We start from the raw sequence: 23,183 nt of genomic DNA, 5'->3' as shown, positions 1-23,183 counted from the left end.
TTAGAGTTGTATTATTAAATAGAGTTTGGTGTCTAGCAGGACCGATAATCAGCATTTCCGTTTTTTTGGCGTTGAGTTGCAAAAAGTTAGCGGACATCCATTGTTTAATTTCATTAAGACACGCCTCCAGCTAACTACAATCCGGCGTGTTGGTCAGCTTTAGGGGCATGTAGAGTTGGGTGTCATCAGCATAACAGTGAAAGCTAACACCGTATTTGCGTATGATGTCACCTAGCGGCAGCATGTAGATACTGAAGAGTGCAGGGCCAAGGACCGAACCCTGGGGAACTCCACACGTTACCTTAACGTAGTCCGAGGTCACATTGTTATGGGAGACACACTGCATCCTATCAGTAAGATAAGAGTTAAACCAAGACAGGGCTAAGTCTGACATACCAATTCGTGTTTTGATACGTTCTAATAAAATATTATGATCGACAGTATCAAAAGCAGCGCTAAGATCGAGGAGCAGCAACATAGATGACGCATCAGAATCTATCGTTAGCAATAGATCATTGGTCATTTTTGCGAGGGCTGTCTCCGTGGAGTGATTTGCCCTGAAACCGGATTGAAAGGTTTCACATAGATTGTTAGACGCTAAGTGTTCATTTAACTGCTCCGCAACAATTTTTTCGAGGATTTTTGAAATAAAGGGAAGGTGAGACACCGGTCGGTAGTTTACCATGAGGTCAGGATCGAGGTTAGGTCTTTTAAGAAGAGGATGAATAACCGCTTTTTTGAATGCTAGGGGAACAGTGCCCGAGGAAAGTGATAAGTTTATAATATTTAGCACTGATGGACCTAATAATACAAAGAGCTCCTTGATCAGTTTCCCAGGAAGAGGGTCAAGTAAACATGTTGTCTGTTTTATTCCATTTACACGTTGTAACAATTCCTCTAATGTTATTTCCTCAAAACGAGAGAAACTATTTTGGAGGGCAGTATCCGCCGTATATACAATCGTGTCAGTGTTAATAGAACCCCGTTGTAGCTGGGACGCATTGTCTTTAATCTCCTTTCTAATGACTTCAATTTTCTTACTAAAGAATTGCATAAAGTCATCAGCTGAGTGGGTTGAGCTACTGGAGGAGGTCCCTTGTTGGGTTAGCGATGCTACCGTACTAAACAAAAATTTAGGATCGTTTTTATTACGGTGGATGAGATTTGAGTAATATTTAGGTTTATATATATATATATATATATATATATATATATATACATGCATACATATACACACATAATCACATACATACACATGCATACACCCAAAATACACACACACACACCTATATAAATACTATATAAATATAATAGTATATATAATATACACTTTTGTCTAAACATTATTAACAATTGTTGAAGCCTATGGGAACAAGCTTTCATTTTGACTTTGATATTAGTGGTTAATAGTGGATCTGTGGCTGTGGAGCTACTGCCCCTGATCAACAGGACCTGAGGACCACTCTTGCTATGTGTCCTATGCTGTGCATTAAAAGAGACGAGGGGAGCCCCCTGCCAGAGGAGTTATCCACGAACATAAGATCCCCCACTCGCCTACCCTGTACTCCAGATAGTGTACCCAAATCCCTTTTCTTAGTTTCCATTGGCACCAATTCTTTAGTCAGAATTCATATTTGTTTTTACATTTGCAGAATAATAGTATTACTCAAATTGCATATAGGATTGTACACACACACACAAACACACACAATTCAATGTATTCCTCTTATTGATACTAATTCATATAGTTTAACTAGTTGGGTGATGTCATAGAAGTAATAATAATAATAATGATAATATCAACAATGACTAAACAATAATAATAACAATAATGATAATAATAATAATATGAACAATAGCAATGACAATAAATGATTACACAAACATTACAGGGAGATAGAACAGGATCGCTGACAGGTCTGCCGGCTTCCAGCGCCCCTTACAAAAAAGGTGAGATACAGGTAAACAAGGGGGGAATGGGAGAAAAAAATAGGAGAATAAAATAAAATAAAAAAATCGGTCTAAGCCTGGGCCCCGGGGAGGGGGTCCAGACTGAGGCCAAGGGAAAAAAAAAAACAACTCAAAGCCATAGTACACATCCCTCTCACATGTGTGTAAGAGGGAAACATCAAAGAACACAAAGGACATTAAAAGCCTACTGAAATGAGATTTTCTTATTTAAACGGGGATAGCAGGTCCATTCTATGTGTCATACTTGATCATTTCGCTATATTGCCATATTTTTGCTGAAAGGATTTAGTAGAGAACATCCACAATAAAGTTCGCAACTTTTGGTCGCTAATAAAAAAGCCTTGCCTGTACCGGAAGTCGCAGACGATGACGTCACATGTTGATGGCTCCTCACATATTCACATTGTTTTTAATGGGAGCCTCCAACAAAAAGAGCTATTCGGACCGAGAAAACAGCAATTTCCCCATTAGTTTGAGCGAGGATGAAAGATTCGTGTTTGAGGATATTGATAGCGACGGACTAGAAAAAAAAAAAACGTGATTGCATTGGGACGGATTCCAATGTTTTTAGAGACATTTACTAGGTTAATTCTGGGAAATCCCTTATCTCTTTCTATTGTGTTGCTAGTGTTTTAGTGAGTTTAATATTACCTGATAGTCGGAAGGGTGTCTTGACGCGCAGTGTCTCAGGGGAGTCGACGGCAGCTATGGACTGCACAAGCTCAGCTTTTCTCCGGTAAGAACTGACTTTTTAACCACAATTTTCTCACCGAAACCTGCTGGTTGACATGTGGTCGGGATCCATGTTCTCTTGACTGCGCTCTGATCCATAGGAAAGTTTCACCTCCAGGAATCTTAAACAAGGAATCACCGTGTGTTTGTGTGGCTAAAGGCTAAAGCTTCCCAACTCCATTTTTCTACTATGACTTCCATCCATCCATCCATTTTCTACCGCTTATTCCCTCTTGGGGTCGCGGGGGGCGCTGGCGCCTATCTCAGCTACAATCGGGCGGAAGGCGGGGTACACCCTGGACAAGTCGCCACCTCATCGCAGTCTACTGTGACTTCTCCAATATTAATTGAACAAATTGCAAAAGATTCAGCAACACAGATCTCCAAAAAACTGTATAATTATGCTGTTAAAGCAGACAACATTTAGTGACTGAGATGATTCATTTTTCGTATTTTGTATATGTATAAAAATGCACATACTTGGTTTGAATGGTTAAAGTGCTACACAGTTTAATAAGTATAATACACAGTCAGATCAAATTTCCATCCATCCATCCATTTTCTACCGCTTGTCCCTTTCGGGGTCGCGGTGGCCGCTGGAGCCTATCTCAGCTGCATTCGTGCGGAAGGCGGCTTTACACCCTGGACAAGTCGCCACCTCATCATAGGGCCAACACAGATAGACAGACAACATTCACACACTAGGGTCAATTTAGTGTTGCCAATCAGGTGCATGTCGTTGGAAGTGGGAGGAAGCCGGAGTATCCGGAGGGAACCCACGCAGTCACGGGGAGAACATGCAAACTCCACACAAAAAGATCCCGAGCTCGGGATTGAACCCGGAACTACTTAAAACCTTAGTATTGTGAGGCACATGCACTAACCCCTGTGACACCGTGTGGCCCCAGTCAGATAACACGAGGTCCCAAATTGGGATTTTCTTTGACTTTTTATTCCAGGAAAAATCTAAGACTGTGTAGTGATGCGCATCCATCCATTTTCTACTGTTTGTCCCTTTTGATGCATGATTCACTAAACATACAGTAAAAAAAAAAACTTGTATCTTATAGTAAATAAACAAATATAATAAATAAAAATTTTAAAAATAACGAATATATCAAATTTTATGTTGCTCTATTAACTTTTACCTTAAATTAAATTACTGAGCGTATTCTACCAAATATTGCGATAGATGGGATTTCCCGAGACTGAGTCAATAAAACAGTATAAGAAAAAAAGCTTGTATCTTATTGTAAGTAAACAAATACAGAATATATGATGAATAACAACGTTTAAAATAAAAAATATATAAAATTACATATTGCATTATTAACACATTTTTCCTTTGATTTAATTACTGAGCGTACTCTACCAAATATCGCGATAAGTGTGATTTCCCGAGAATGGGTACAGATGCATGAGTCAATAAAACAGTATAATAAAAAAAGCTTGTATCTTATAATAAATAAACAAATACAGAATATATGATGAAAAAAATGTTTAAAATAACAAATATATAAAATTACATATCGCATTACTAACAAATTTTTCCTTTGATCTAATTACTGAGTGTACTCTACCAAATATCGCGTTAAGTGTGATTTCCCAAGACTTGGTACAGATGCATGAGTCAATACAACAGTATAAGAAAAAAAAGCTTGTATCTTATGGTAAGTAAACAAATACAGAATATATTATAAAGAAAAACGTTTAAAATAACAAATATATAAAATTATACATTGCACTGTTACCAATTTTTACCTTTGATTTAATTACTAAACGTACTCTACCAAATATCGCGATAAGTGTGATTTCCCACAAATGGGTACAGATGCATGAGTCAATAAAACAGTATAATAAAAAAACAAAGCTTGTATCTTTTAGTAAGCAAACAAATACAGAATATATGATAAATACAAAAGTTTAAAATAACAAAATACAAAATTACATATTGCATTACTAACAAATGTTTCCTTTGATCTAATTACTGAGTGTACTCTACCAAATATCACGATAAGTGTGATTTCCCGAGACTTGGTACAGATGCATGAGTCAATAAAACAGTATAAGAAAAAAAAGCTTGTATCTTATGGTAATTAAACAAATACAGAATATATTATAAATAAAAACGTTTAAAATAACGATTATATAAAATTATACATTGCACTGTTACCAATTTTTACCTTTGATTTAATTACTAAATATCGCGATAAGTGAGATTTCCCAAGACTGGGTACAGATGCATGATTCAATAAAACAGTATAAGAAGGGACAAGCGGTAGGAAATGGATAGATGAAAGAAACAAGCTTGTATCTTGTAGTACGTAAACAAATACAGAATATATGATAATTAAAACGTTAATTATAACAAATATATAAAATTATACAAAATATAAAATTATATTGGAGGAGTTCAAGTACCTCGGAGTCTTGTTTTCGAGTGAGGGAAGACTGGATCAAGAGATCAACAGGCGGATTGGTGCGGCGTCTTCAGTAATGCGGACGCTGTATCGATCCGTTGTGGGGAAGAAGGAGCTGAGCCGGAAGGCAAAGCTCTCAATTTACCGGTCGATCTACGTTCCCATCCTCACCTATGATCATGAGCTTTGGGTTATGACCGAAAGGACAAGATCACGGGTACAAGCGGCCGAAATGAGTTTCCTCCGCTGGGTGGCGGGGCTGGATGCCACCCGAACGCCTCCCTAGGGAGGTGTTTAGGGCACGTCCAACCGGGGAATACCCAGGAGACGTTGGGAAGACTATGTCTCCCGGCTGGCCTAGGAACGCCTTGGCCTAGGAACGCATCGGGATCCCCAAGGAAGAGCTGGACGAAGTGGCTGGGGAGAGTGAAGTCTGGGCTTCCCTGCTTAGGCTGCCGCCCCCGCGACCAAACTTTGGATAAGCGGAAAAAGATGGATGGATGGATGGATAAAATTATACACTGTTACCATTTTTTACCTTTTATTTCATTACTTTCTTTTTTTCTTTAGTTTATTTCGAACATGAACACACATACAGTATAATACATCACACAGTTTCATATAATTTCACTTTACATCATGTCCGAAAAGGAGTAGGAAGAAGCAAAGCTTATGTAATCCTACCCTTTTCCCACTTCAAAGCGTTTACAAATATATAGAATCATTTACTGACTTTTTAATAATAAACTAACATCTGTGAATTAGTACACACAACAGTTTTGTAATATGTAATCAATTAATTCAGTCATTATTAACATACTGAGATGCAGACTATATATACAGGTATATATATATATATATATATATATATATATATATATATGAGGGCTGTGAATCTTTGGGTGTCCCACGATTTGATTCAATATCGATTCTTGGGGTCACGATTCGATAATATATCGATTTTTTCGATTCGATTCTCGATTCAAAAATGATATTTTTCCAATTCAAAAGGATTCAGTATTCATTCAATACATAGGATTTCAGCAGGATCTACCCCAGTCTGCTGACATGCAAGCAGAGTAGTAGATTTAAAAAAAAAAAAAGCTTTTATAATTGTAAAGGACAATGTTTTATCAACTGATTGCAATAATGTAAATTTGTTTGAACTATTAAACGAACCAAAAATATGTCAAGCTTATGAGATGCGATGCAAGTGTAAGCCACTGTGACACTATTGTTCTTTTTTTTAACTTTTATAAATGTCTAATGATAATGTCAATGAGGGATTTTTAATCACTGCTATGCTGAAATTATAACTAATATTGATATTATTGTTGATGATATTCATTTTTGTTTCACTACTTTTGGTTTGTTCTGTGTCGTGTTTGTGTCTCCTCTCAATTGCTCTGTTTATTGCAGTTCTGAGTGTTGCTGGGTCAGGTTTGGTTTTGGAATTGGATTGCATTGTTATGGTATTGCTGTGTGGTGGTTTGTTGGATTGACAAAAAAAAAAGAAAAATAAGAGAATCGATACTGAATCGCACAACGTGAGAATCACGATTCGTATTTGAATCGATTTTTTCCCACACCCCTAATACATATTTTAACTTTTATTTACATATTTACAAACAGACGAGAAACAATAATCCAAATAAGTACAAAAACAGTTCAAAACAGCGCCAGGGGGTTGTAAATTCAAAGTAACTAAAATAGAAAACATATATATATATATATATATATATATATATATATATATGCCTTGATTGGATTATCCAGAGAATAGTGCTCGATACCGTGGTAGAGCGCAATATATAGGTGTGGGAAAAATCACAAGACTACTTCATCTCTACAGAACTGTTTCATGAGGGGTTCCCTCAATCATCAGATTTTTTTTGACCTGAAAAAAATCTCCTGATGATTGAGGGAACCCCTCATGAAACAGTTCTGTAGAGATGAAGTAGTCTTGTGATTTTTCCCACACCTATATATATATATATATATATATATATATATATATATATATATATATATATATAATAAAGTGCAAAACCATAGGCTCACTCAATCTCAATAAATAACTTAAATTTGGAACACAGCATCATCGTTTTCACAGCTTTTTTGTTGTTAGAGGTAGAGAGCGTTTAATGTTGAGTTCTAAATCTTTTTTAAAGGTGGGGTGTTGAGAAACTTACATTTATGAATATAAAACTTAGCCAATAGAATAATAAGGTTGCGATGATATTCTGTTTAGCGTACTCTACAAAATATCGCGATAAGTGTGATTTTCCCGAGACTTGGCACAGAGCGCTGTCCTCACAGGAGGATAAACGTCACTGGTCACGTGATCTATGTGTTTGTAGCATTCGCCGCCTGGAGTCCATAGATTGGCAAAATGGACACCAACTATGCCGAACAAACGTCCCGGTGGTGAGGTATGTCTTTTATGGAGTGTCTGCTTCGAGTGTATCCGCCAGTTGGGTCCGTCGGCGTGAGTGTGTTTCGAATAAATTGGTTAAAGTCCGGCTCTTTTCGTGAAGCTAAAGGCGCCAGCTAACTTTGTTAAACAGCAACGTTAGCTCGCCGATGAAGGGGTTCGATGACGTCACGAAAAATAGATTACGTCATGAAAAATAGTGAAAAGACGTCGCAGCATCTACGTCTTTCTATTGCTGCGTGTCAGCGCCACTTTAGGGCGTCCGGGGGCGAAGACTTGGGAGTTAATCTGTTTGAATGAGGTTTAAGTTGTCATGCGGGGCTGCTTAGCTTTTTCACCGGCGTTCTGTGTTGACTTTGACAGTTCCTGCACGTCCGTAGCGTCCCAGCCCGGCTCCAGCCAGGATGTTCCCCAGCCTGGCCCACAGACCGTGGCAGGTCTTCTGCAGGGTCTCCTGGCGGCACCGAGCCAGCTTCCCGCAGCCCCAGTGTCTGGGTGAGGTCAAGAAAAATGCACTTTTCATCAAAACCTTAAGACCGGGGGAGATGTTTGCATTAGATGCACCAATAAGTAAAGTAGTAAGTAGAGTTCAAAATAGGACCAAGATAGAAAATGTGATTTTTCTGAGGGACATTTTAGGCTTGGGCGATATGGCCTTTTTTCAATATCTCTGTATTTTTAGGCCATATCGCGATATACGATATATATCTCGATATTTTGCCTTGGCCTTGAATGAACACTTGATGCATATAATCACAGCAGTATGATGATTGTTTGTGTCTACATTAAAAAATTCTTGTTCATACTGCATTAATATATGCTACTTTTTAACTTTCATGCAGAGAAGGAAACCACAACTAAGTCAATTGACCAAAACTGTGTTTATTAAAGGCCTACTGAAATGAGATGTTCTTATTCAAACGAGGATAGCAAGTCCATTCTGTGTGTCATACTTGATCATTTTGCGAAATTGCCATATTTTAGTAGAGAACATCGACGATAAAGTTCGCAACTTTTGGTCGCTAATAAAAAAGCCATGCCTGTACCGGAAGTAGCAGACGATGTGCGCGTGACGTCACGGGTTGTCGGGCTCCTCACATCCTCACGTTGTTTATAATCATAGCCACCAGCAGCAAGAGCGATTCGGACCGAGAAAGTGACAATTTCCCCATTAATTTGAGCGAGGATGAAAGATTCGTGGATGAGGATAGTGAGAGTGAAGGACTAGAAAAAAAAAAAGACAGGGCAGTGGGAGCGATTCAGATGTTATTAGGCACATTTACTAGGATGATTCTGGAAAATCCCTTATCTGCTCATTGTGTTACTAGTGTTGTAGCGAGATTATACTGTCGTACCTGAAAGTCGGAGGGGTGTTGCCACGGGTGTGGTGACCGCCAATGTCTCTGAGGGAAGCCACGCAGCTGCCTCTGTGACAGGTGCACGAGGAACGACGCAAGCTCCGCTCATGTCTACGGTAGGAGCCGACTTATTGCCGGTTGAGTTGTGGTCGGGAACCATGTTCACTTGACCGCGCTCTGTTCCAAAGTAAAGCTTCACCTTCCGGAATGTAAACAAGGAAACACCAGCTGTGTTTGTGTTGCTAAAGGCAGCTGTAATACACCGCTTCCCACCTACATCATTCTTATTTGACGTCTCCATTATTAATTGAACAAATTGCAAAAGATTCAGCAACACAGATGTCCAGAATACTGTGTAATTATGCAAAAAAAGCAGACTACTTATAGCTGGGATCGGAATGGAAAAAAATGTCCGCTACGACCCGAGACGTCACACGCACGCGTCATCATACTGACGTTTTCAACAGGATACTTCGCGCGTAATTTAAAATTGCAATTTAGTAAACTAAAAAGGCCGTATTGGCATGTGTTGCAATGTTAATATTTCATCATTGATATGTAAACTATCAGACTGTGTGGTCAGTAGTAGTGGGTTTCAGTAGGCCTTTAACACCGGGGATATGGCCTTTTTTCGGTATTTTTAGGCCATATCGTGACATACGATATATATCTCGATATTTTGCCTTGGCCTTGAATGAACACTTGATGCATATAATCACAGCAGTATGATGATTGTTTGTGTCTACATTAAAAAATTCTTGTTCATACTGCATTAATATATGCTACTTTTTAACTTTCATGCAGAGAAGGAAACCACAACTAAGTCAATAGACCAAAACTGTATTTATTAAAGGCCTACTGAAATTAGATGTTCTTATTTAAACAGGGATAGCAGGTCCATTCTGTGTGTCATACTTGATCATTTCGCGAAATTGCCATATTTTAGTAGAGAACATCGACGATAAAGTTCGCAACTTTTGGTCGCTAATGAAAAAGCCATGCCTGTACCGGAAGTAGCAGACGATGTGCGCGTGACGTCACGGGTTGTCGGGCTCCTCACATCTGAACATTGTTTATAATCATAGCCACCAGCAGCAAGAGCGATTCGGACCGAGAAAGTGACAATTCCCCCATTAATTTGAGCGAGGATGAAAGATTCGTGGATGAGGATAGTGAGAGTGAAGGACTAGAAAAAAAAAAAGACAGGGCAGTGGGAGCGATTCAGATGTTATTAGACACATTTACGAGGATGATTCTGGAAAATCCCTTATCTGCTTATTGTGTTACTAGTGTTGTAGCGAGATTATACTGTTGTACCTAAAAGTCGGAGAGGTGTGGCCAAGGGTGTGGTGACCGCCAGTGTCTCTGAGGGAAGCCATGCAGCTGCCTCTTTGACAGGTACATGAGGAACGACGCAAGCTCCGCTCATGTCTACGGTAAGAGCCGACTTATTGCCAGTTGACCTTATTGCCGGTTGACATGTGGTCGGGAACCATGTTCGCTTGACTGCTCTGTTCCATAGTAAAGCGTCACCTTCAGGAATGTAAACAAGGAAACACCGGCTGTGTTTGTGTTGCTAAAGGCAGCTGCAATACACCGCTTCCCACCTACATCTTTCTTCTTCGACGTCTCCATTATTAATTGAACAAATTGCAAAAGATTCAGCAACACAGATGTCCAGAATACTGTGTAAATATGCGATTAAAGCAGACTACTTATAGCTGGGATCAGGCTGGAAAAAAATGTCCGCTACAACCCGAGACGTCATGCACACGCGTCATCATACTGACGTTTTCAACAGGATACTTTGCGCGAAATTTAAAATTGCAATTTAGTAAACTAAAAAGGCTGCGATGAGGTGGCGACTTGTCCAGGGTGTACCCCGCCTTCCGCCCGATTGTAGCTGAGATAGGCGCCAGCGCCCCCCGCAACCCCAAAAGGGAATAAGCGGTAGAAAATGGATGGATGGGATAAACTAAAAAGGCCGTATTAGCATGTGTTGCAATGTTAAGATTTCATCATTGATATATAAACTCTGTCTGTGTGGTCGGTGGTAGTGGGTTTCAGTAGGCCTTTAAGACCGGGGGTAAGGCTGGGCGATATGGCCTTTTTTTAATATCTCTGTATTTTTAGGCCATATCGTGATATACGATATATATCTCGATATTTTGCCTTGGCCTTGAATGAACACCTGATGCATATAATCACAGAAGTATGATGATTCTTTGTGTTTACATTAAAACATTTTTGTTCATACTGCATTAACATATGCTACTTTTTAACTTTCATGCAGAGAAGGAAATCACAACTAAGTCAATTGACCAAAACTGTATTTATTAAAGGCCTACTGAAATGAGATTTTCTTATTCAAACGGGGATAGCAGGTCCATTCTATGTGTCATACTTGATCATTTCGCGATATGGCCATATTTTTGCTGAAAGGATTTAGTAGAGAAAATCCACGATAAAGTTTGCAACTTTTGGTAATTAACAGAAAAGCCCTGCCTTTACCGGAAGTCGCAGACGATGACGTCACCCGTTGATGGCTCCTCCAACAAAAAAAGAGCTATTCGGACCGAGAAAACGACAATTTCCCCTTTAATTTGAGCGAGAATGAAAGATTCGTGTTTGAGGATATTGATAGCGACGGACTAGAAAAAAAAAAAAAGTTAAATGTTTTTAGACACATTTACTAGAATAATTCTGGGAAATCCCTTATCTTTCTATTGTGTTGCTAGTGTTTTAGTGAGTTTAATAGTACCTGATCGTCGGAGGTGTGTTTCCACGGGTGTGTTGAGGCCAGTGTCTGATGGAAGTCGACAGCAGCTGTACGGACGGTACAAGCTCAGCTGATCTCCGGTAAGTGGCGACTTTTTACCACAATTTTCTCACCGAAAACTGCTGGTTGACATTTGGTCGGGATCCATGTTCGCTTGACCGCTGTGATCCATAGTAAAGTTTCACCTCCAGGAATTTTAAACAAGGAATCACCGTGTGTTTGTGTGGCTAAAGGCTAAAGCTTCCCAACTCCATCTTTCTACTTTGACTTCTCCAATATTAATTGAACAAATTGCAAACGATTCAGCAACACAGATCTCCAAAATACTGTGTAATTATGCGGTTAAAGCAGACGTCTTTTAGCTGTTTGTGTGTGCAGCACTTATATTTCCTAACAGTCCGTGACGTCACGCGTACACGTCATCATTCCGTGACATTTTAAACAGGACACTTCGCGGGAAATTTAAAATTGCAATTTAGTAAACTAAAAAGGCCGTATTGGCATGTGTTGCAATGTTAATATTTCATCATTGATATATAAACTATCAGACTGTGTGGTCGGTAGTAGTGGGTTTCAGTAGGCCTTTAAGACCCGGGGAGATATTTGCATTGTTGCATCATTAGATGCACCAATAAGTGAAGTAGTAAGTAGAGTTCGAAATAGGACCAAGATAGAAAATTATATTTTTCTGAGGGACATTCTAGGGCTGGGCGATATATCGATATAAACAATATATCGCAGGTTTGTCTCTTTGCAATATAGAAAATGACTATATCGTAATATTCGATTATATGTTCTCACACAGTTGCTTTTAGCTGCGGGCATTAAAGGCCTACTGAAACCCACTACTACCGACCACGCAGTCTGATAGTTTATATATCAATGATGAAATATTAACATTGCAACACATGCCAATACGGCCGGTTTAGTTTACTAAATTGCAATTTTAAATTTCTCGCGGAGTTTCCTGTTGAAAACGTTGCGGAATGATGACGCGTGCATGTGACGTCTCGGTTGGAGGGGACATATTAGCGCAGCATTACTTGCGGCTAAAAGTCGTCTCTTTTCATCGCGCAATTACACAGTATTCTGGACATCTGTGTTGCTGAATCTTTTGTAAATTGTTCAATTAATAATGGAGAAGTCAAAGTAGAAAGATGGAGGTGGGAAGCTTTTAGCCTTTAGCCCCACAAACACAAAGTGTTTCCTTGTTTAAAATTCCCGGAGGTGAAGCTTTACTATGGATCAGAGCGGTCAAGCGAACATGGATCCCGACCACTTGTCAACCGGCAGTTTTCGGTGACAAAATTGTGGGAAAAAGTTGCCTCTTACAGGAGATTTGCAGAGCTTGCGCCGTCCATGCAGCTGCTGTGACTTCCCTCATACTCTGGCGTCAACACACCCGTGGACACTCCCCTCCGACTATCTGTTGCTATTTAACTCACTAAAACACTAGCAACACAATAGAAAGATAAGGGATTTCCCAGAATTATCCTAGTAAATGTGTCTAAAAACATCTGAATCGCTCCCAATGCAATCGCCTTTTTTTTTTTACTTTATTATTTTTTTTTTTCTAGTCCTTCGCTATCAATATCTTCATCCACAAATCTTTCACCCTCGCTCAAATTAATGGGGAAATGATTGTTTTCTCGGTCCGAATAACTCTTGCTGCTGGAGGCTCCCATTATAAACAGTGAGGATGTGAGGAGCCCTCACATAGGCTTTTTTATTAGCGACCAAAAGTTGCGAACTTTATCGTCGATGTTCTCTACTAATTATTTTCAGCAAAAATATGGCAACATCGCAAAATGATCAAGTATGACACATAGAATGGACCTGCTATCCCCGTTTAAATAAGAAAATCTCATTTCAGTAGGCCTTTAAAATACAGGCGTTTCTCCCTCCTCCTCGTCTCTCCTTCTCACGGAGACGGAAAACAACCCCGCCTTCTTACATACGTCACATACTGTCGCGAGTGTAGCGTCATACGCTCTCGCCGAGCAGAGAGGTAGCAGCATGGCTAACGTTAGCTGAGGCAGGTCGTACAAGCAGAGCGGAGCGGAGCTTGTGACATTACAAGAGAGAGAAGGTGCGAAATTGATCACAAATGGAGGAAGAACAATAAATGCCCAAAATAAAGAGCAGGGGATCCATCATCTGGCGGTGGTTTGGCTTCAAGTAGGAAAATATTCAGCAGACAACAGCAATATGCAAAGTATGCAGCAGAAGTATTACTACAAAAAGGTAGCAACAATATTAATTTGTTCTTTCATTTAAAAAGTCACCCGTCAGAGAATGAAGAGTATTTAATAAATACAGTTTTGGTCAATTGACTTAGTTGTGATTTCCCTCTCTGCGATAAAGTGTAAAAGTAGCATATATTAATGCAGTTTGAAGAAGAATGTTTTAATGTAGACACATAGAATCATCATACTGCTGTGATTATATGTATCAAGTGTTCATTCAAGGCCAAGGCAAAATATCGCAATATGGCTTAAAAATATCGCAATATTAATAAAAGCCAATATCGCCCAGCCCTAATACGATATATATCTCGATATTTTGCCTTGGCCTTGAATGAACACTTGATGCATATAATCACAGCAGTATGATGATTCTATCTATGTGTCTACATTAAATCATTCTTGTTCATACTGCATTAATATATACTAATTTTTAACTTTCATGCAGAGAAGGAAATCACAACTAAGTCAATTGACCAAAACTATATTTATTAAATACTCTTCATTCTCTCGTGGGCGACTTTTTGAATGAAAGAACAAATTAATAGTGTTGCTACTATTTAATAGCAACACTTCTGCTGCAAACTTCGTATATTGGTGTTGTCTGCTGAATATCTTCCCGCTTGAAGCCAAACCACCGCCAGATGATGGACCCCTGCTGTTTGTTTTGGGCATTAATTGTTCTTCCTCCATTTCTGATCAGTTTCGCACCTTCTCTCTTTTGTAATGTCACTCGCAACGCTCCACTTGCACCTCCTGCCTCAGCTAACGTTAGCCATGCTGCTACCTCTCTGCTCGGCGAGGGTGTGTGACGGGACAGTATGTGACGTATGTAAGAAGGTGGGCTTGTTTTACGTCTCTGTGAGAAGGAGAGACGAGAAGGAGTTAGAAACGCCTGTAGTGTAATGCCCGTAGCTAAAAGCAACTGCGTGAGAACGTATACTTGAATATTAAGATATTGTAATTTTCTATATCGCACAGAGGCAAACCTGGGCGATATATCGATATAAACGATATATCGCCCAGCCCTAGTGGGAACCCATCATTCATTCACACCTGGTGGTGGTAAGCTACATTTGTAGCCTCAGCTTCCTTGGAGTAGACTGACGGAAGCGAGGCTGCAAGTTTGCGCCTACAACCACCACCTATTATTCATTCATCATTCGTTCACCAGTGTGAGCGGCACCAGGGGCAAGGGTGAAGTGTCCTGCCCAAGGACACAACGGCAGTGATTTGGATGTCAAGAGGCGGGTAACGAACCTGCAACTCTTAAATTTCTGGCACGGCCGCTCTACCCACTACGCCATGCCGCCCCAATCAATTAATGAATTAATCAATAAAAAGTTAATCAATTCATGGTAAAAATTCATAGACAATATATCCTGAATGAGTTTACAAAAGTTGAGCTAAGGAAAATAAGTAATAATAAATGATTAATAATATATTACACACCCAATTTTTCCCAAATTTAAAGATACAATATACCCTTTATATTATTTTTTGAAACTTATATTTAATATGGAGGTTGATGGCTGTTTTATCTGAGGAGCTGTAGAGGATGTCAATCATCATTCCATTTACCATTAATTGATTAACCTGGACTCCTCACATTAATGTATGCATTATTTTCACCGACCGGCTTGTGGCAGATTGAAACAGCAAAAAAAAAATGAGCGTTGTAAAAAATGTGCCTTTGGCTACCATCTGGCACATTAACGTTTTATATTACATTAGCCCGGAAAAGGGTGGAGTGCCATCCCCGGTTTGGGGAGGAGATCTTGCCCCAAGTGGAGGAGTTCAAGTACCTCGGAATCTTGTTCACAAGTGAGGGAAGAGTGGATCGTGAGATCAACAGGCGGATCGGTGCGGCGTCTTCAGTAATGCGGACGCTGTATCATCCGTTGTGGTGAAGAAGGAGCTGAGCCGGAAGGCAAAGCTCTCAATTTACCGGTCGATCTACGTTCCCATCCTCACCTATGGTCATGAGCTTTGGGTTATGATCGAAAGGACAAGATCACGGGTACAAGCGGCCAAAATGAGTTTCCTCCACTGGAAGCTCTGCCATCCGGGGGGGGGGCTCAAAGTAAAGCCGCTGCTCCTTCACATGGAGAGGAGCCAGATGAGGTGGTTCGGGCATCTGGTCATGATGCCACCCGAACTCCTCCCTACCGAGGTTTTACGGGCACATCCGACCGGTAGGAGACCACGGGGAAGACCCAGGACACGTTGGGAAGACTATGTCTCCCGGCTGGCCTGGGAATGGATGGATGGATATTTTATTTCAAAGGGGACAATGCAATTTCATAAAACACATGACTACACATGGTTAATAAAGCCAGAATTAGCCAGAAGGCTAGTTTTCATCTGTAGTCCCCTGGCCATGATTTAAAAAAGGCAGTGAAATTACAATTTAAAAGTAAAAGAAAAGAAAGAGAGAAAAAGAAAAAAGCACACAATACATACACAATATGATAAAAAAATCAAAAACAATAACACATCATATCTTAGCATCAAAACAGGCTAAGGTGGTTAGTATAATTTTATTTGTCCATTAATGTTCAAGGAGGTGTAATATACATCTATTAACAAGCTTATTGGTGTGTTTAGTGGCACAGGTGAAAGTTAACTCTGAGAAAATGCAGTAGTTTATAAATCAATTATGGTTTCTGTGCAGCCCGGTAACCGATGCGTCACGGACTGGTACCGGTCCCTGGACCAGTGGTTGGGGACCACTGTCTAAGGGACAGTTCGTCCCCTAGCTTTTTACAGCACATGCAGGCACATTCGTTGGCATTTTTTAGCTCCTTGCCATGATTGATGGATGCTTTATCTCCAAAAAGAGATTTAAACACCGTATTTTCCGGACCATAGGGCACACCGGATTATTAGCTCCATCTTTTGACACTTTTTCCACTCCCGTCCTTGCACGCTACACTGCTACAACAAAGATGACAGGGAGAAGACACTGCCGAAGGTGAGCAACGTAAATATGACCGCCCACAAAATCGCGTATCCGGAAGCGACTGTCAGAAATCAGCTTGAAGATGATCTGTAAAACATCATCTATGCAACATTTCCACCAAAGAACCACCATTACATTTAATGTAGACCACAATAATCTGAGTCCTTAATGCGCCATATAATCCGGTGCGCCTTAAATATTAAAAAAGATCGAAAATAGACCATTGATCGGCAGTGCGCCCTATGGTCCGGAAAATACGGCATGTGCTTGATAATTAGGGCTGTGAATCTTTTGGTGTCCCACGATTCGATTCAATATCGATTATTGGGGTCGCGATTCAATTATAAATCGATTTTTTCGATTCAACGCGATTCTTGATTCAAAAACGATATTTTTCTGATTCAAAACGATCCTGTATTCATTCAATACATAGGATTTCAGCAGGATAAACCCCAGTCTGCTGACATTCTAGCAGAGTAGTAGATGTTTTAAAAAAAGCTTTTATAATTGTAAAGGACGATGTTTTATCAACTGATTGCAATAATGTAAATTTGTTTTAACTATTAAATGAACCAAAAATATGACTTATTTTATCTTTGTGAAAATATTGGACACTGTGTTGTCAAGCTTGAGATGCGATGCAAGTGTAAGCCATTGTGACGCTATTGTTCTTTTTTTTTTTAATTTTTATAAATTTCAAATGACAATGTCAATGAGAGATTTTTAATCACTGCTGTGCTGAAATTATAATTAATTTTGATACTGTTGTTGATAATAATCATTTTTGTTTCACTACTATTGGTTTGTTCTGTGTTATGTCAATTGCTCTGTTTATTGCAGTTCTGAGTATTGCTGGGTCAGGTTTGGTTTTGGAATTGGATTGCATTGATATGGTATTGCTGTGTATTGTTTTGGTCGATTGATAAAAAAGAAAAAAAAAGTTTAAAAAAAAATCGATTTTTTTAAAAATGGGAATCGATTCTGAATCGCACAACGTGAGAATCGCGATTCGTATTCGAATCAATTTTTTCCCACACCCGTAATCATAATGTCAATTTTTTTTAAATAAAAGAAATACTCTGCAAAGTCAGACTCACTCACAGCACAGTTTCGATAAAAAGCATCTTATAACATGATTACTTGTCAGAGCGATGGGGAATTGTAATGGATCGATACGATTGCCTCTGTAGTCAAAATTCTGAGCTGGGACTGACATCACACAACAGCTATGAGCATTCCAGTGACGAGGTCGGAAATCAGGATGGCCGCATCCATGAAAGCTTTTCATGCACTTGTCTTATCAAAATATAAACAACTTCAAGACAGATATGTGTGCCTTCTGCAACCTAAGGTGGATGAAGAGGAAACACAATCGCTTTATTGGCCAAGAATGTTTAGCACACAAGGAATTTGACTTGGTAGACTGTGCTCTCTTTGTTCAATGCATACCTTCTCAAATAGTGGGGGGGCCTAATTGGAAGGCACGTGTGACCTCTGGGAACATGCTTTTTATTTGCCGTGTCAGAATATGATGAAGCGTATGTAGCACTTGGCCTCACTGTAACCACGGTGGGAGATGAGGAAAGACCAGTATGTTGATTCCTTAAATGTTAAAAATAAATGTTATGCAGAGGTATAGTTAACTTTAATTTTAGAGACAAATTATACTATTTATAGTCATGGTGGAGAGTTGGGGGGCGTGAAATATGTTCTTCTTCCTAGGAGGGGCGTAACAGAAAATATTTGAGAAGCACAAGTTGAATGTAAGAAATAAACAAAAAGGCAACAACCAAAAAAGTATATTATACTGCAGTAACATTACCTTAATATACAGTATATGTCAAACGATACTTCCTTACAGCTGATTTTGTCCGACAATTACTAGTCAGAAGTGTTAATAAAAGCTATCACAGAAGCTTCTAGTTAGGGACGCATGACGATAGAAATTTGTACCGATAGCCGATATGTATGTATTAATATTTATACGACATTTTGTGAGAAAAAATTAATTTAACAGTTCACATTTTTCCGCAAAATGTATACACACTTTAAAAATATTGTATTGTAACGATTAGTATTTTGTCATCTGATATAAATACACTTCCTACTAAAATTGGTGAACCCATGCAAACACATAGCATCATGATTAAAAAAATTTAAATATTTAATTGATCAATCAATCAATCAATGTTTATTTATATAGCCCTAAATCACAAATGTCTCAAAGGACTGTACAAACCATTACGACTACGACATCCTCGTAAGAACCCACAAAAGGGAAAGGAAAACTCACACCCAGTGGGCAGAGAGAATTCACATCCAGTGGGACGCCAGTGACAATGATGACTATGACAAATCTTGGAGAGGACCTAAGAAGTGGGCAACCCCCCCCCCCTCTAGGGGACCGAAAGCAATGGATGTCCAGCGGGTCTAACATGATACTGTGAAAGTTCAATCCATAGTGGATCCAACACAGCTGCGAGAGTTCAGTTCAAAGCGGATCCAAGACAGCAGCGAGAGTCCCGTCCACAGGAAACCATCCCATGCGGCGGCGGATCAGCAGCGTAGAGATGTCCCCAACTGATACACAGGCGAGCGGTCCATCTTGAGTCCCGACGAGCGGTCCATCCTGGGTCTCGACTCTGGACAGCCAGTACTTCATCCATGGTCATCGGACCGGATCCCCTCCACAAGGGAGGGGGGGACATAGGATAAAACATAAAAGAAGCGGCAGATCAACTGGTCTAAAAAGGAGGTCTATTTAAAGGCTAGAGTATACAGATGAGTTTTAAGGTGAGACTTAAATGCTTCTACTGAGGTAGCATCTCGAATTGTTACCGGGAGGGCATTCCAGAGTACTGGAGCCCAAACGGAAAACGCTCTATAGCCCGCAGACTTTTTTTGGGCTTTAGGAATCACTAATAAGCCGGAGTCTTTTGAACGCAGATTTCTTGCCGGGACATATGGTACAATACAATCGGCAAGATAGGATGGAGCTAGACCGTGTAGTATTTTATACGTAAGTAGTAAAACCTTAAAGTCATATCTTAAGTGCACAGGAAGCCAGTGCATGTGAGCCAGTACAGGCGTAATGTGATCAAACTTTCTTGTTCTTGTCAAAAGTCTAGCAGCCGCATTTTGTACCAACTGTAATCTTTTAATGCTAGACATGGGGAGACCCGAAAATAATACGTTACAGTAATCGAGACGAGACGTAACAAACGCATGGATAATGATCTCAGCGTCTTTAGTGGACAAAATGGAGCGAATTTTAGCGATATTACGGAGATGAAAGAAGGCCGTTTTATTAACGCTTTTAATGTGTGACTCAAAGGAAAGAGTTGGGTCGAAGATAACACCCAGATTCTTTCCCGAGTCACCTTGTTTTATTATTTGGTTGTCAAATGTTACAGTTGTATTATTAAATAGAGGTCGGTGTCTAGCAGGACCGATAATCAGCATTTCCGTTTTTTTGGCGTTAAGTTGCAAAAAATTAGCGGACATCCATTGTTTAATTTCATTAAGACACGCTTCCAACTGACTACCGTCCAGCGTGTTGGTCAGCTTTAGGGGCATGTAGAGTTGGGTGTCATCAGCATAACAGTGAAAGCTAATACCGTATTTGCGTATGACGTCACCCAGCGGCAGCATGTAGATGCTGAAGAGTGCAGGGCCAAGGACCGAACCCTGGGGAACTCCACACGTTACCTTAACATAGTCCGAGGTCACACTGTTATGGGAGACGCACTGCACCCTGTCAGTAAGATAAGAGTTAAACCAAGACAGGGCTAAGTCTGACATACCAATTCGTGTTTTGATACGCTCTAATAAAATATTATGATCAACGGTATCGAAAGCAGCACTAAGATCGAGGAGCAGCAACATAGATAACGCATCAGAATCCATCGTTAGCAATAGATCATTAGTCATTTTTGCGAGTGCTATCTCAGTAGAGTGATTTGCCCTGAAACCGGATTGAAAGGTTTCACATAGATTGTTAAACGCTAAGTGTTCATTTAGCTGCTCTGCAACAATTTTTTCGAGGATTTTCGAAATAAAGGGAAGGTGAGACACCGGTCGGTAGTTTACTATGAGGTCAGGATCGAGGTTAGGTCTTTTAAGGAGAGGATGAATAACCGCTTTTTTGAATGCTAGGGGAACAGTGCCCGAGGAAAGTGATAAGTTTATAATATTTAGCACTGATGGACCGAATAATACAAATTTATACACTTTTCAGTGTAGGCAACATTTCATTGTAGAACATAAGGGTTTATATAATAAATTGCATTTTTTTCCACTAAGAAATCCTAAAAGGTAACAGGTGCCTCCAGATTAACCATTAAGTTAAACATAAACTACTTGTTTTGTGGTCAAGTTCTTCCACCCAAAGGTCGTTTTCTTTAAACTGTTGCGTCTTATCAAAGGCTTCCTCATCAGTCTTGTGGATTTGTTTGCTGCGGTGTCTGCTAATAATGACAAGTCTCAGCTTAGCAGCACAGGCAAGTTGGTCTAAGGGGCGCTTGAAGTTGCCAGACCCGTCAGCGTTCCTGTTCTGTCTCCCTGTAATGTCTACTTGAATCGGATTGTGCTGAAAATTAGGATTTTTCCTTGGGGATTAATAAAGTATTTCTTATCCTGATAAATCGTCACTGGTGAATTTTAGGGTGACTTTTTAGATTTATTGTGTTGAAGCGCATCAACGTTTAATTTCTGTAGACTACGTTTTGTAAACTATGTGTGAAATGTCTTCTGACATGCTAAAGACAGCCCACACTGGTGACTGCTGCGGCATGATCTTTTTCTCATTACACAACTGGCCGCACACGCAGTATCACAAGGTCACAAATATGTGACCATACTGTAGGGGAGCCAACACAGACTAACAACAAACAGAGATGATAAGCCTTTTTTTATTATTGGCTCATTTCATCGGTTGACTTTTCATTATCGGAATTATCGATGTGAAGTCATGTTTGCCAATATTGGCCGCGGATATCGTGCATCTTTACTTAAGTTAAATTTAAAGTAACAATGACTGTCACACACACACACTCAATGTGGTGAAATTTGTCCTCTGCATTTGACCCATCCCCTTCTTCACCACCTGGGAGGTCAGATGAGCAGTGGGCAGCAGCCATGGCCACGCCCGGGAATAATTTTTGGTGATTCAACCCCCAATTCCAACCCTTGATGATGAGTGCCTAGCAGGGAGGTAATGAGTCCCATTTTTATAGTCTTTGGTATGACTCGGCCGGGGTTTGAACTCACAACCTACGGATCTCAGGGCGGACACTTTAACCATTAGGCCAGTGGTTCTCAAATGGGGGTACGCATACCCCTGGGGGTACTTGAAGGTATGCCAAGGGGTACGTGAGATTTTTGAAAAATATTCTAAAAATAGTAACAATTCAAAAATCCTTTATAAATATATTTATTGAATAATACTTCAACAAAATATGAATGTAAGTTCATAGACTGTGAAAAGAAATGCAACAATGCAATATTCGGTGTTGACAGCTGAATTTTTTTGTGGACATGTTCCATAAATATTGATGTCAAAAAGATTTATTTTTTAGTGAAGAAATGTTTAGAATTAAGTTCATGAATCCAGATGGATCTCTATTACAATCCCCAAAGAGGGCACTTTAAGTTGATGATTACTTCTATGTGTAGAAATCTTTATTTATAACTGAATCACTTGTTTATTTTTCAACCAGTTTTTAGTTATTTTTATATATTTTTTTCCAAATAGTTCAAGAAAGACCACCACAAATTAGCAATATTTTGACATCACTGAAAAAAGATTGAGAACCACTGCACTAGGCCTCTGAGTAGGATACTGTTATTGTTTACATCCAGAGCAGCCATCTTTGACAGCCAACTGGAGGACCCTGATTTTCCTAGTAGGAAATCTGACCTCAGGCTTTTTTCAGTAACTTCTGACGAGTAAATATGAAATTTCGTCTTCCCAGTACAACCTATTTTTCGTATTTCAGGCTTTTGGAGTTTTTCCTGCCCGGATGTGGGTTCAGATCAATTGAAGTCATTGTGCCTTGTGAAGGCCTTTGAGGCACTTGTGATTAAAGACTATACATATAAATTGTGATTGATTGGTTGAATAACCATGCGATCATGTACTGTAAAGCAGTTCTTCTCAAATTTCGTAGTGAACAACTGTAATCTGGAGGTAGATGTTGGTGCCTTGATGGAAAGGGCGTTTAACAAGATAATGCTATAATAACTCATCTCCTTCACCTCCGGTCTTGAGAGTCTGTTCAGGGGTG

The 23,183-nt window shown here is 39.7% G+C and overlaps 1 protein-coding gene across 1 annotated transcript in view; it reads left to right on the top strand.

Annotated features, from left to right (window-relative positions):
• The first annotated feature begins 7,424 nt into the window (after window positions 1-7,424).
• The window catches only part of slc30a9 (solute carrier family 30 member 9), a 44,728-nt gene continuing 28,969 nt past the window's right edge, over window positions 7,425-23,183 (top strand). The window contains exons 1-2 of the mRNA XM_061891581.1: window positions 7,425-7,555; window positions 7,921-8,052. Of these exons, the coding sequence (XP_061747565.1) occupies window positions 7,962-8,052 (91 nt within the window). The 5' untranslated portion in view covers window positions 7,425-7,555; window positions 7,921-7,961. The remainder of the gene's footprint in view (window positions 7,556-7,920; window positions 8,053-23,183) is intronic.

The sequence above is a fragment of the Nerophis ophidion genome, linkage group LG29 (genome assembly GCF_033978795.1).
Source record: "Nerophis ophidion isolate RoL-2023_Sa linkage group LG29, RoL_Noph_v1.0, whole genome shotgun sequence".
Classification (NCBI taxonomy): Eukaryota; Metazoa; Chordata; class Actinopteri; order Syngnathiformes; family Syngnathidae; genus Nerophis; species Nerophis ophidion.
This window is presented reverse-complemented; position numbering and strand designations above follow the sequence as displayed.